This window comes from Chiloscyllium plagiosum, unplaced genomic scaffold (genome assembly GCF_037043375.1).
Source record: "Chiloscyllium plagiosum isolate Xiang-an unplaced genomic scaffold, Cpla_swu_hap1 HiC_scaffold_14, whole genome shotgun sequence".
NCBI lineage: Eukaryota > Metazoa > Chordata > Chondrichthyes > Orectolobiformes > Hemiscylliidae > Chiloscyllium > Chiloscyllium plagiosum.
The window spans coordinates 29,252,623-29,267,482 of NW_028270152.1; the positions used below are offsets into that span (position 1 = coordinate 29,252,623).

General features: G+C 42.5%; 1 protein-coding gene across 2 annotated transcripts in view; it reads left to right on the plus strand.

Annotated features, from left to right (window-relative positions):
• Positions 1-14,860, plus strand: part of atg7 (ATG7 autophagy related 7 homolog (S. cerevisiae)) — a 141,065-nt gene that overhangs the window by 63,786 nt on the left and 62,419 nt on the right. For both annotated transcript variants that reach the window (XM_087994249.1, XM_043707933.2), the window contains exons 16-17: positions 142-222; positions 11,845-11,967. In XM_087994249.1, coding sequence (XP_087850375.1) covers positions 142-222; positions 11,845-11,967 — 204 coding nt within the window. The remainder of the gene's footprint in view (positions 1-141; positions 223-11,844; positions 11,968-14,860) is intronic.

Consider the following 14,860-nt stretch of genomic DNA (forward strand, 5'->3'; position numbering starts at 1 on the left):
GGGAAAAGGGAGGATTAGATCATCAGTCTTCTGTGGAGGAAAGCAGCAGCTCTGGTCCCAGTAATCCCTGATGTTTACAACTGCTGCAACCAATCGCTCTTTACAGATTGTGATCAATATACCATTTCCCCCTTCTTTTAGATCCGTGGCTTTTTGTCAAGATTTGACAATGTCCTTCCAGCAAGTTTAGCATTTGACAAGTGCACAGCATGCTCACCAGTGGTAAGTTCCTTCACATGCAGACTTAACAAAGAAATTGTTTCAAAGCAACAAAAACTGAGTTTAAAATGTCTCTTTCTGCAAAGCTCCTCTTCAATTGTGAACAAATCAGTGCTTCTAATTTTGAAAACAGCTCATTGTAGTTTTAATATTGATCTTTTAATACTGTTACTACTTTGTTCTAGGTTGCAGGTGGGCAGTGGCTTCACATTTTTTTGTCAGAAGTATTTTTTATATATTGTTTATTTTTCTTTCCTCTTTCTCAGACCCTCCCAAAGCACCAGATTCAAGCTGAGTGGATGGGAGACCTTCTCCCAGGTCCCCCTATAACCAGCCACCAAAGTGTTCTGCTGGTGTGTCACTTATCTCAAGCTGTTATTATTGCCACATTAAAATGCGAGTGGTGTTTTATTTTTATAGGCGACAGTCCAGAGAGTAATGTGTGTTTTTCCTTACCTTGGGACCCTGTTGTAAATTGGCGATTTGCACTATGTCAGCCTGTTCAACTGATTAATGCTTTATCCAATTGTAAACATTTGGACTTAGTGAGGAGAAATGTTTTCAAGTAGAGTTTTTATTGGGAAAATTGAGTATATTCACACCCAAGGTCAAATAAGCTGATTTAAGATGTTGCCTTCGATGTATATATTTAAGTAAAACAATATTTTTATTCTGTTAGTTTTCTCTGTGGTTATATTTTGTTCAGCCCCCTTCATTAGCACATGTGAACTCTCCAATAAGTGCATGGGCCAAGCTTTCCTTCTTGGGTGGCACGGTGGCTCAGTGGTTAGCACTGCTGCCTCAAAGCACTAGGGATCTGGTTTGATTCCACCCTTGGGCAACTGTCTGTGTGGAGTTTGCATGTTCTCCCCGTGTCTGCGTGGGTTTCCTCCAGGTGCACCGGTTTCCCCTCTCAATCCAAAGATATGCAGGTCAGGTGAATTGGCCATGAGACATTGCCTGTGGCATCCAGGAATGTGAAGTAGGTGGATTAATCATGGGAAATACAGGGTTACAGAGATGATGGAGGAGGGGTGGGTTCGGGTGGGATGCTGTTCAGAGGATCAGTGTGGATTTGATGGGCCAAATGGCCTACTTCCACACTGTAGGGGTTCTGATTCTTTTCCCATTGCCGTCCCTTGGCAATTCCAAGATGGGCAGATGTGGAAAAGTTACTCTATTTCGCTGTACTCCTGCCTCAATATCTGCTAATCGGCAGCAACAAACTACCCAGTGCCTTCAGCATTCTGTTGTGTTCAGCAAGTATCATTGATGAGTGTGGGATGCTGATCTGCTCCACTTCAATGAGGATGGGTATGAGGTAATCTTTATCTTATCCGATTCATCAAACCAGCTACTTTGCTGTGTCTTGCTTTTCTCAAAATTACTATCTGTAAATCTGTATAATGGGGATTTACACAGCTAACATTTGAAAGGTTAATAATAAGTCATAGCACATCTTTTCATTGTCAACTCCCTGGCCCTCCACGCTGAACCACTTGACAAACCTGGAGTGTGATTGGTGGGATGAGGATTAAACTGTAATGTTGGTGACAATAAAATACAGTTTCTTCCAAAGGTGGAGGAAATTGATGCTCACTTATGTGGTCATGGCAAATAAAATATGAAGAATGGGTCTTGAAAAACAAGTTAGAAAGAGTTAGCCATGTACCCTCAGCTCAGTCCAGCCTCCCCACCTCCTCTACCTTCTGCCTCCTACCATATTGCACCTTCGAAGGGCTGTTTAAGCTGCCTTTTTAAAAGTGACGAAAGCATGAAGGTTCTCGCCCTCTGTGAGGCATTGTTCACCTGCAGAACCAGTGTAAGATTTAAATAAAGGGCATTGATATAGTGGAACCAACCTTGTCCAAAAACCAAAACATTTGCTTGTTTCCTTGACTGCTGGCGAACTGTATGAAGCAAACTTCTGCAAGTGGTTTCTTCCCTTGATCTAAAAAAGAAAAGCAGCTGACCTTTTGAGACCTTGAGCAGAGTGTAATTTCTTATGACCAGTGGATGAGCTACCAATTCCAGGCATTGCACATACCTGTAATTCAACCAGCATGTGCTCATGAAGCTGAACCCAGAAATTTATCCAGATTCACTGCTAGTTGCTGAGACCAACCACTATTAATGCTGCATCCAGCTGCTATCAATTCAAACCCAACATACAGGTCCCCACATCTGTATCTTAGCAAGGATCCAGTCTGTATTAAATGGAGCATTTAGCAGCTGAGCCAACGGGATACTCCAATTGAAGTTTATCCAAATGTAGACTGTTGCAAGTGGGATTAGATTTGTATTTTCTAGCTGAGGCACCCAAGTATATGGTAATAATTATAATTAACATTAGTGTGCTGTACAGGTTGTTAAAATTCTAGACATTAAGGCCACATAAGCTTTGAGGGGGCAAACTTGTTAGAATAAATGTCAGGCTGAGGAACAATGCTTAAGCCTCAGAATGGTTAAATCCACATACTCCATGCAATTTCAATTATGAACTTGTCCAAACTGCAAATCTAACGCCTTTAATGTTGGACCACGGGATGTCCGAGCTGAGTGATCAGGTGAAGTTCTGTTATATTCAATTCTGTGAAAATGGTTCTATTTCATAATCTATTGCTGAAGTTGTTCTCCCCCTAAATGTTTCAAGTAATTAAAATGGCCATTTCAGTGTTACTAATCCTGCACTCCCCTCATTATAGTCCTTTCAGCATCCTCAATTTTAACTGCATCTTGGTGACTACTTTGCCTTGAGCTCTGGAATTCCCTCCTTAGATTTTTCTCTGCCTCTACCTTACTTGCATTCTTCATGATGCTCTTTAAAACCCATGTCTTTGACCATGGATTTGGCTATCTGATCTTATATATCCTTATGTGAATCATGTTATATAAAGTAATGTAAGTTCTGAATGGGTTAATATTCATGTTACATTGGCTGTACCTATTCTACTGATATTTCTCATAGTCTATGGATGGAAACAAGGGGTTCGACTTTAACTTTCAGAGAGAGCAGATCCCGAAGATCCTAGCAATTATGCATGACAAAATGACACTGAACTTGCTGCTATTGTTGAACATTCTTAGTAGCCAAAAAATTGTGCTTTATCTGTGTTACTCTACAGTGGTATATTCTCTATCACTAATCACTAGATTGTCCCAATTCAAAACAAAAATAAAGGAGAATTGGTAGTAATGCGCTACCTCAAATAATCCTTACCCAGAACCACAAACTAGTAGAGATGGCAAATACCGCAAGTACCAGGTGTGGTCTTCTGTGAAAATACATAGTCAATGTTATACTCTGTCTTATAACGGTCTGGGAAGTACCTTGGGATGTTTTATTACGTTCAACACGCTAAGTAAATATAAGTTGTTGAAAATGTATTTGTATATGATCTGCCATCTAGGCTAATTTGTATGTAAGCAACAAGTTATCCTTTAACCTTTCTTTTTGTAGTTTAGAGTTCTGTAGAGAAATTTACCAATAAAAATATTTGTTGTACCTATCAGTGGGATGTTGCTGCTTGTGCTGTGGGAGTTGACTGCAGGTTTGATGAGGCTTGAGCACTTGCCAACAGTCGTACTGACAGTACTCAGTTAAAAAGGAATTGCAATTGAGCTGTTATGCTGGAAGGTTTGCTGGTGCCCTTGGAATGTTAACTAAGCATGGTTCGCCACCTTGAGAATGTGCTGTGGAAGAAAGTGAACCGAGAAAATAGACCCTCCATAACTGTGCATTTTCTGTTGCATTAAAAGTATTTTGGGTGCATTGTTTTACTGAAATCATTCTTAGATGATGTGTTACTTGAGCGTACAGGATTAGTAATTCTAGACCATAGGTTTTAACATCAGTGAGAGAGAGATCTTCAATCCCAGGTTGCCAGCCTCTTGTGAAAGGTTGCAATCCAAGATACATAATTGCTACTGACACTTTAGAACAGTACTGAAGATGGTCCACATTGTGTTGCAGCATTTCTGTCACAATTCAATTCAGGCAAGTTTTCATATTGTGATTGAATCAGTTTAGTGTAGGTAGTGGGCAGGTAATTAGGAGGAGTTGGAGTGTCTTGAGTGCAAAACATACTTACAAGCCTATAGTTTGGCCTGGAATAACATAACTTCCAGACCTCATCAGTGTGCTGCCAGTCATTTGTCATACCAAGACAGCTAGAAGGAGGGCATGTCAGGGGTAGTACCAGGCTGAAAATGAGATGTCATCCAGCTGAATCTCAATGTGTATGACACTGCTGAAAATGTGTTGCTGGAAAAACGCAGCAGGTCAGGCAGCATCCAAGGAGCAGGAGAATCGACATTTCGGGCATGAGCCCTTCTTCAGGAATGAGGAAAGTGTGCCAAGCAGGCTAAGATAAAAGGTAGGGAGGAGGGACTTGAGGGAGGGGCGTTGGAAATGCGATAGGTGGAAGGAAGTTAGGGTGAGGGTGATAGGCCGGGGTGGGGGCGGCGGCGGCTTCTGGGCAGAGGAGATGACCTGGGGTGTGCAGTGAGAGAGTGACTCACTGAAATTCTTGTAGAGGGAGGAAGAGAGCTTCTTCAAGGAAGGCATCCTTGTGTATGACAGACAGTATAAGTAACATGTGATAGGGCTAATGTATCCCACAACCAGTGCATCAGATCTAAGCTCTACAATTCTGCCCGTATCCAGATGCCAATTGAACAGCTAACAGGAGGAAGAGGCTACTCAAACATCCCCACCCTCCATGACGGGGTCCCTTGCACCTCAGTATGAAAGAGAGGGCTGAAGTATTTGTAACCATCTTCAGCTAGAAGTGCCAAGTGGATGCTCCACTTGAGGTCCCCAATATCTCAGATGCCATTCTTCACTCTATGGAATATCAAGAAATGGCTGTAAGCGCTAAATACTAAAAAGCCTACATGAAGACTTGCGTTTGACAATTGGCTGCTCTTGTAGCCAAGCTTTTTCCAGTCTAGTTACAACACTCTAATCTACCTGACAGTGTGGAAAATCTTTTTCAGGAATCTCCTGTCCACAAATGGCAGAGAAAAGCAAAAGAGCCAATTACTACCCATCAGGCTACTCACGATCATCAGCAGAGTGATGAAAGAGGTCATCAGCAGTGCTATTGAGCAGGACTTGCACCACCATAATCAGCCCATTGACACAGTTTAGGGCCGTCAAGGTCACACGGCTCAGACATCATTACAATACTGGTTCAAAGATAGACAGAAAAGGTGGATAGTAGATGTAAGGTGAGAATGACTGCTTTTGACATCAAGGCAGCTTTTTATTGAGTTTATTTAAATTCATTTACAGGATGTGGGTATCGCTGGCTAGGCCAGCATTTATTGCCCATTCTTAATTGCCCAGAGGGCATTGTTACCACATTGCTGTGGATCTGGAGCCACATGTAGGCCAGACCAGGTAAGGAAGACCTTAATGAACCACATGGGTTTTTCTGACCATCGATAACGTTTTCATGATGATCATTAGACTCTTAATTCCAGGTTTTTGTTTGTTGAGTTCAAATTCCACCATGAGCAATGACAGGATTTAAACCCCTGGTCCCCAGAACATTACCTGCGTATCTGAATTATGAGCCTAGTGATAATATTGCTAGGTTACTGTGTTCCCATAAGACAGATGTATAGGGGAGCAACACCAATTGTAGTATCCCCTCCAAATCTTGCACCATTCTGACTTGGAACAGTATCACCATTCCTGCACTATAATGCTATTCTTGCATCGTCAAAGAATAGTACAGCACAGGATCAGGTCCGTCAACCCTTCAAGCCTGTGGCAACCCATTTTGTCCATCAATACTAAAATTGTCTTCACTTACAGGATCCCTATCCCTCTAATCCCTTCCTATTCATGTATCCATCCAAGTGCATCCTAACTGGTGCTATTGTGTCTGCTTCCACCACCTCCTGTGGCAATGTGTTCCAGGTACACACATGTGTGAAAAATCACCTTGCACATTAGATTAGATTAGATTACATTACATTACAGTATGGAAACAGGCCCTTCGGCCCAACAAGTCCACACCGACCCGCCGAAGCGCAACCCACCCATACCCCTACATTTACCCCTATACCTAACACTACAGGCAATTTAGCGTGGCCAATTCACCTGACCTGCACATCTTTGGACTGTGGGAGGAAACCGGAGCACCCGGAGGAAACCCACGCAGACACGGGGAGAACGTGCAAACTCCACACAGTCAGTCGCCTGAGGCGGGAATTGAACCCAGGTCTCTGGCGCTGCGAGGTAGTAGTGCCAACCACTGTGCCACCGTGCTGCCCACTCTTGTAATTTCCCCCATTTCCTCCTCCTCACCGCAACCCCCCCCCCCCCGCGAGCACCTTGAATCTGTGTCCCCTAGTAATTGACCCCTCCACCCTGGGGAAAAAGCCTCGTATTTTCCGTGGCATTCACAATCTTATAAATTTCTATCAGGTCGCCCACAACCTCCTGCATTCTGGTGAAAACAAACCTGGTCTATCCAACCTTCCTGCGTGGCTAAAGTTCCCCCTTACCAGGCAGCATCCTGGTAAACCTTCTCTGTACCCTTACCCTCTGGAACCTTCTTATGCCTCTGGCTATACCTACCTGCCATGGGCCACTGTGATTTAGGAACACAGCTCACCACCATCATCTCAACGGTAATTAAAGAAGGACAACAAGTATCTGTCTAGCAAGGAGCATATGGCCTCTGAATGAATTTTAAAAAGGTGGAGTAACTAGAGGCTATTGGCAAGCACTGAGAAGTTAAAGGTTACATCTTTTGGATTGAGGGAAGCTATGACTTCTCTTGTGAAACAGGCAGGAACATTCCTATTACTGCCGGCTTCTCAAAAGTGAAGTTTTCTCTTAGCTTCGAGAATCACTTCCACCTCTGCAGATCTAGTTCAGCTCAGGAAGATTGCCAAAGCAGCTTCCCCACTTCGTTTGGAGTTGAAACATGATTGGGTCTTTTTGACATAGGATCATAAAATCCGTACAGTGCAGATTCAGCCACTCGAGTCTAGATCAACCCTCCGAAGAGCATCCAACCCAGACCCAGTCCCCCACACTCCCCATGACCCCACAGTTAGCATGGCCAAACCACCTACGCTGCATGTCCTTGGACATGCAATGGAACACTTTCACTCTTGAGGCCACTCTGTTTTATGCCATCCATTTCATCTGCTACATCCATCCAACGGATAAAAATAGAAATGACATGAAAGGATTGAGGTTGAAATGGATGTGTTAGTGGTTTGTTTTTCAGCAGCGCACCATCTCAATTCCTGCTGGGCAAACTGGATTAATATCACTCCTATTGTAGACAATATTTTTATCAAACCTGATGTCTCTCTTGAGATTAGGGAGATGAGCACACTTCAGAAGGAAATGATAAGGTGGTTTTGCATGGTTCTTGTGTGTGTTTTATTTTATATAGATGAGGTCCATGAATTACTGTTATCAAGATGATGTAAGACAGGTTCCACTAAAATCATATTGGATTGAACTTGATCAAAAATTGACTAAGTATCAATTTCTGGCGTTTACAGTGTAGAAAGAGCCCAAGTGTCAGTGTCAGGGAATTTCATAGAGGCTTTCTCTGGCAGCACCAGAGAGGGATAGCCTTTCACAGCACACACCGTGCAAAAGAAACACACAAAAGTTTCTGAGAGTACGTAGGGGCACGAATAACTCCTCATTGGAAATAAAACACATTTGTAAATGTCTTGCCACTTCACATCATCATATGTTGGATCTCCTGTCATGGTAGCTGCAGCTATATGAATGAAGCCATAGACACTCCTGGTTCTTGGTGCCATACCATGCAAAGACCTGTCTGAAGGAGACCTACTCTTTCCCTGACACCTCGCATTGTATAACATCTTGTCATTGTTCAATACAGGAACAGCACATTTTGGAAAGCCTTTAAACAGTTGATAACTAACTTTTTGAAATGAGCAGAAAAGGGTAAGAATGAAACAAAAAAAAAGCTGCATTTGCTTCTGGGGCTAAGGTGCTTCTTGTCTTTGGAGCAATAACAGATTTACAGGCAATGAATGATGACTTCTACCAACTGAGATTTATTAGAAACCAGTGTCAATTACGTCTTTTCTAGCTTGTTACACCAAACATTGGATTGTTGTATCGTGCTGAAAGTTGTGTTCCACATACTCCGTGCCATCATCATCCTCCTGCTGCTGCTCTCTCCATTGTTCAATGTCCATCACATCCCTCCCTCCTTCTCCCACTCTAATGCTGTGCTCTACATGACAGGGGAGTTATAAGGTGCACACCGTCTGAATTGTGCAGCAAAGCCAAGGAAGAGTAAGGCAAACAATAGAACCTCCAGCCAGGAGCCCTATCCTCTCCTCTGTGATGGCTTTGGTGGAAGAATGTGCATCAGATAGGGGATTGTATAATGGATAGTGATTGCTGAGGGTTTTCCTGATCTCCCACCAGCCATCCTTGTAGGGCATTCAGCCCTTGTTTTGATGCAAGAATGAGTTCTCAAGGATATGGGAATCATAGCAGTTGCAGTGTACTTGGTGCAGACTTTTGAGAAGTGATATGATGATCAGAGATGACCTGTATGTTGAATGGAAGCCTTTTTCTATTGATGAAGTCAGCCACATTATGATATAGTTAAAAATCTCTCAAAACCAGGTTATAGTCCAGCAGATTTATTTGGAACCACTAGCTTTCGGAGAGCTGCTACCTGATGAAGGAGCAGCAATCTGAAAGCTAGTGCTTCCAAATAAACCTGTTGGACTATAACCCAGTGTTGTGATTTTTTAACTTTGTCCACCCCAGTCCAACACTGGCTCCTCCACATTATGATATAGCATTCTCTGTATTGTGTGTACAGTTTTTGGACACAGGTCCTCAGGAACATTTACAAAGCCTATTGCCCAGACTATAACACTGATGTCATCCTGGAGAAATGAGACTAATAGGTGTGATCTGTCACAAATTGCATCAGTAACAGTCTTGATACATTTGTGAGGTTAAGATTGAGAAATCCCACACAGGGCCCCAGTGGCTTCTGGGACGCAGCCAGTCACATAGAAGTTTTGTATAGCTATCACTTTAATGGTCATCAAGATAGGAAGGTCACCCACCCCTTCAGGTTTCAAGACGTGCTCCATCTGCTGAAGCATCTCTTTGACAATGTTCTGGGGGGCATCCTCAATCTACGATGACACTATGTTTCAGTCATCTGGAGAAGGTGACATTATCTTATTATTAGATTCCCTACAGTGTGGAACAGGCCCTTCATTGACAATAGACTGTAGGCCACTTGTATTTCATTTGAATCCCAAATGGATTTTCTACTGCTTCATCTTCACGTGGACGGGGTTCAGCAGCCGTTTGATGTTTCTGCCGCTCCTGATGCATTTGTTTCTCCTCCATTTACCAAGTCTTTGTAGCACCACAACCTCTCTGATGATTTCTCTTGCTGTGGCTGGATCCATTAGTCACAGTTCCAATGAGCCAACATGGGGATATCAGAAACCCAATAGCTACTTAATAATGTGATCAGTTATTAGTTGCATCATATATAAGTGACCATTTAATATAATCCTTTATTCAGGGGTCACAGACGCCTTTGGATAGAAGTGTATGGGATACCAGCACACAGGCTTTTGACATAGTCTACCTTATTTTGAGATATTCAGTCATAACGTTGAGTCAGGATGTCATGTTGTGGTTGTACAGGACATTGGGGAGGCCAGTTTTGGAATACTACGTACGGTTCTGGTCCCCCTTCTACAGTTGAGAGTATGCAGAAAACATTTACAAGGATGTTGACAGGATTGGAGGGTTTGAACTATAGGAAGAGGCTGAATAACCTGGGCTTTGTTTTGCTAGAGCGTTGAAAGCTGAGTAAACGTCCAGAGGTTAATAAAATCATGACTGGTGTGGATAGTGCAAATTTTTTTAGAGACCAAAAAAACTGCAGATGCTGGAATCCAAGATAGATAAGCAGGAGGCTGGAAGAACACAGCAAACCCATGGGTAGTGGAGATAGCCAAGGTCTTTTTTTTCCCCAGAGTGGGGAAATCCAAGGCTAGAGGCCATAGGTTTAAGGTGAGAGGGGAAAGATTTAAAAAGGACCTGAGGGATAACTTTTTCATGCAGAGGATGGTGCACGTATGGAACGAGCTGCCAGATGAAGTGTTGGAGGCAGTTACAATTGCAGCATTTATAAAGCATCTGGATGGGTATACAAATACGAAGGGTTTAGAGGGACATGGGCAAAATTGTGACAAATGGGACTAGGTCAGAGTGGAATGTCTGGTTGGCATGGATGATAAGGGTCTGTTTCCGACCTCTATGACTCTATATGCAGTAGAAGCCATGTCATTTAATACAGTGGGAAATTGTAAGTCAGATTACTGACGCTTTCTGCAACAATCCCCTGACCCTGCTCAAGCGGCCAATGGACTATGTCCAAGCCCAAGTGCAGGTATTGGCTGATGCTGTTGACTGATTGTGCCAATAGCCCCTAACTGATGATCTGACTTGATGGAGGACTTGCTCCCCTTAGAATTTAATGCATGGGCCGTTGGTTGATGTGAATGCAGTATATTTGCTGTGTAAGCTGCTGGCACGTTCTATAGGTATGACATAGACGTGGCCTGGTGCCGTACAGCAACATTTCCATCCCTTTGTCTGATCACTGCTGACAAATACAACTACCTGTCTGTGCTACAAGGCATGGCAACACAGAAGTATTGTGAGGCAGCAATCTAATAAAAAGGCAAGACTGAGATCCTTTGAACACCCAAGTAAATACAAAGCAAGTAATTGCTAAGAATGCAAGTGAAGAGCCCTGAGAGGTATTCAGCTACAGTGCATAAGTTGAGTGGCCCGGCGTGGTGTCTTTGCCTGGTGTCTTGGCCCGTCGAGGAGGTGTCACGGCCTGGTCTCTCGGCCCCTCGTGGCGGTGTCCGGTGTCTCAGCCCGGTCTCTCAACCCCTCGTAGTGGTGTCTCGGCCTGGTCTCACCACTGCTCACGGCAATCTCTCAGCCCCTCGTGTCAATGTCTCTCGTCCCCTCGTGTCGTTGTGTCTCTCAGCCCCTCGTGTCATTGTGTCTCTTGGCCCCTCGTGTCGTTGTGTCTCTTGGCCCCTCGTGTCGTTGTGTCTCTTGGCCCCTCGTGTCGTTGTGTCTCTTGGCCCCTCGTGTCGTTGTGTCTCTCGGCCCCTCGTGTCGTTGTGTCTCTCGGCCCCTCGTGTCGTTGTGTCTCTCGGCCCCTCGTGTCGTTGTGTCTCTCGGCCCCTCGTGTCGTTGTGTCTCTCGGCCCCTCGTGTCGTTGTGTCTCTCGGCCCCTCGTGTCGTTGTGTCTCTCGGCCCCTCGTGTCGGTGTGTCTCTCGGCCCCTCGTGTCGGTGTGTCTCTCGGCCCCTCGTGTCGGTGTGTCTTGATGATGTAGTATGCGTTTGAGAAAGTATTGTACTTGAGGTTTTTGAAGATTGTTGGATGATGCTCTCAGGGAGTCGGTTGTTGAGTTTTGGAGCAGGCTGCTCTCATGGTTTTGCTAGTTTCTCTTTACAAATATTTTAAATATTTATTTTCCAGCATTTATGAATTGTCCTATTTGTTCTACTAATTTTAATGTACTTTGTCTCTTTGTAGGTCCTTGATCACTTTGAAAAAGAAGGTTTCCAGTTCCTTGCTAATGTATTCAACTCTTCTCATTCTTTCCTGGAAGATCTTACGGGACTGACCCTTCTCCATCAAGAGACACAAGCTGCTGAGGTAAGTGCTTTAGTTATCCTGTTCCTGCTCTACTGCTTCTACATGTGGAGAGCTATCATTTTTCCAACCCATTTAGTAAATTGCATAATTCAGAATAAAAAGCGAAAGGTCCCAATTCACGTTATCTGTGGTTATTTTTTGGAAAACTTTTGATTTTTTTCCAAGTTCACACTGCTTAAGAACTACTTTCAATCAGACAAACCCATTTTTGTAAACTGTTCCAAGATGAGAATTTAGAAAACTTAATTTGACATTTGTAATGACAGAAGTTGAAGACCAGGTCATCTTGACAGCTGTGTTCTTTGATCAGTCACGCCAGGTGAAACTTGCAATACTTTTTATTGCATGTTATGGCAGAAATGCTGAACGAGGAAGATTTTGTTTAGGATTAGAATTTATTAGCTAGTACAGCAAAGTTCTCAAGTGTTCATTATTGCAAATACCATGTTAATAAAAGTTAGGACAGAGTTCATCTTGAAGGAGTCGGTAGTCTTTATCCAGCGTTCCACCTTCTGAGGATCAGTGCCCAGAATGCTCCTGAGAGAAGGAAAAATGTTTTGAGGTATCAGCTGCCCACACTTGTGCCAACAGGCGAGGAATGTATACTGAATAAATTACGGAGAGACCCTGCAACAACATGCCTTGCTGAGTATGATGATGAGTAGGAAATGATCTATTTGTATCGATCTGTTTAGATCTGTGTGTACGGTGTAGTGAGAAGGATGGAGGGACACGAAATGTGAATGGAGGTGAAAAAGATGAATGGCAGATGGGAGGACTAAGATATAAGGAAAAATGTATGAATTCAAGGTTTGGAGACTAAGATTGACTGTGTATGGGTGGAGAGGAGTGAGGCAATGAGAAGGAGCGTAATGATGCAGTGGTAGAATGCAGACCACAGGTTAAATGTTGTTAGAGTCAGCTTGTCTCCTATGTTACTGTTAGACTTCATGTAATAAGTAACATCATCTTCTTTAAAAGATTTTTTTTTAACTTACAAGTTAGAACTGCTCACTAAGCTAGGCTGATTTACTACTCTCTAAGCTACATCTGGTTTTAATTGAATTCTAGAGGAGCAATTTATGTATTTTCGACAAATGTTAGAGGCTGGTTCACAGCTTCATCAAATTTCAGAAGACTGGTATAACTTGAGCTGTGCCATACATCACTGGGGCCAGAATAAGACTTTTGTGGAATAGCCCTTTTTTTTAATATGATGTCGCAATATTAGTTGTACAATCTGTGATGCAATAGAGTTGCTAAATACCTGCTAAAACTTCAATAAAGCTGCAGTTCATCAAGCATTTTCATACCATATGTACATACAGTCCCATTTGCCGCGTGTTTCCGTTTTTCATTGTGCCGCTTCCTGTGTATGCTTACTTTAGTGAGGAGGATAATAAATTAATGCCAGAAAATGTTTTAACTTTTACATGCTTTGCCAACCTTTTAATAAAAATTTCTGTCAGTTTACAGCTTACAGGGGATGATGAGCCTCCACAACTCCAACCTGGGAGCTTGTCTAGATTTATAGGCGAGGGCTGGTTTGGGTAAAGGGATTAAAGACAGTGAATATTCAACTCTAAGTAGTAATGTACTCGGGTCACTAATACTTAAAGGTTCTTGATCTGTTGAGCTCTTTTTGATTTGAGTCAACCCAGATTAAACCATTATGGAGGCAGAAATCATGTGAGAACTCCAGGTCTTTGCTCAATGCTTTTCAATTGATTGCTACCCTGATGTTACTTCATGTTCCACTTGTCGCTAGCAGAAATGAACTAAAATTGCCAAGATGTACTGAAGTCAGTTGCACATTTCTGATGCTTCATCAGTCGTGGTCATTCATATGAATATTGCTATGTATCAGTTGCTCTGAATATTGGAAACCTTTAATCATAATTTGCAGTTGTAGGGCAGCAAGTGTTTAGACTCGCATTTTCCCAATAAATTGTGATGTATTTTGTGCTGTAGTTGTTGAAACGTCAAGCAAATAGTGACACAACTGGGGGAAACTGGGAATTTGGTACCTGACTAAATAGGACAAGCAACTGTTTGTCTCCCTAACCAATCAGATTGAAGGACTGTAAGATTAACCATGTTGAGACTGCAAATGAAGTGAAAGCAATTCCACACCAAGTGCAAAAAAGAGTAACAGAATGCTGGAAACATTGATGTAAAGGAACAAAAGAAAGAAATGAATTTTAAAATGCATCTATAAAATCTGTAACAATTCTGAAGGAATGAAACTCTGCATTCAAAATAGCTATCTTTGAGTAACAACAATGTTGTTTTGCAATAATTAATGCTTAGCGTGTTTTTTTTTAGTTTAAAATGGTACTCTGCACTGAAATCAAGAAGTTTGAAACTACAGGAATTTTAGTTCATCTATAGTGCACAAGTATGGGAAGTTTCATTTCAGACAGAAACATGGTGTTTTGAGAAAAGCTGCCTGCACAACAGTGCATCTCTGACAGAAAGTTTTGGAATTCCATGCTAAGAATGAGTGTTTCTTTATCTGAAGTTGCAGGAGCATTTTCACTTAAACATAGTGAGCAGTATTTACCTCTCCATTGATTTTGTCAGCAGGTTATGGCCAAATGTATTTTTCTTATGGCATCCATCATATACACTTCTAATTCAAATAGGAACCCAAGGATCTGTAGTTTTATATTAATACCAGTATTAATGCAAACCAATCTTAAAAAGACTCTTCTCATGCATAGTATGATTTCATTGTTATTTGTACTTAATAATTTGTTGAATTACTCTCAGAAAATCCTGGAGAAACTCAAAAGGTCTGGCAGCATCTGTGGCAAGAGAAACAGAGTTAATGTTTCAAGTCCCATGACACCTCTTTAGAATAGCCAAAGTTCCAGAGAGTAGTCAATTCGAC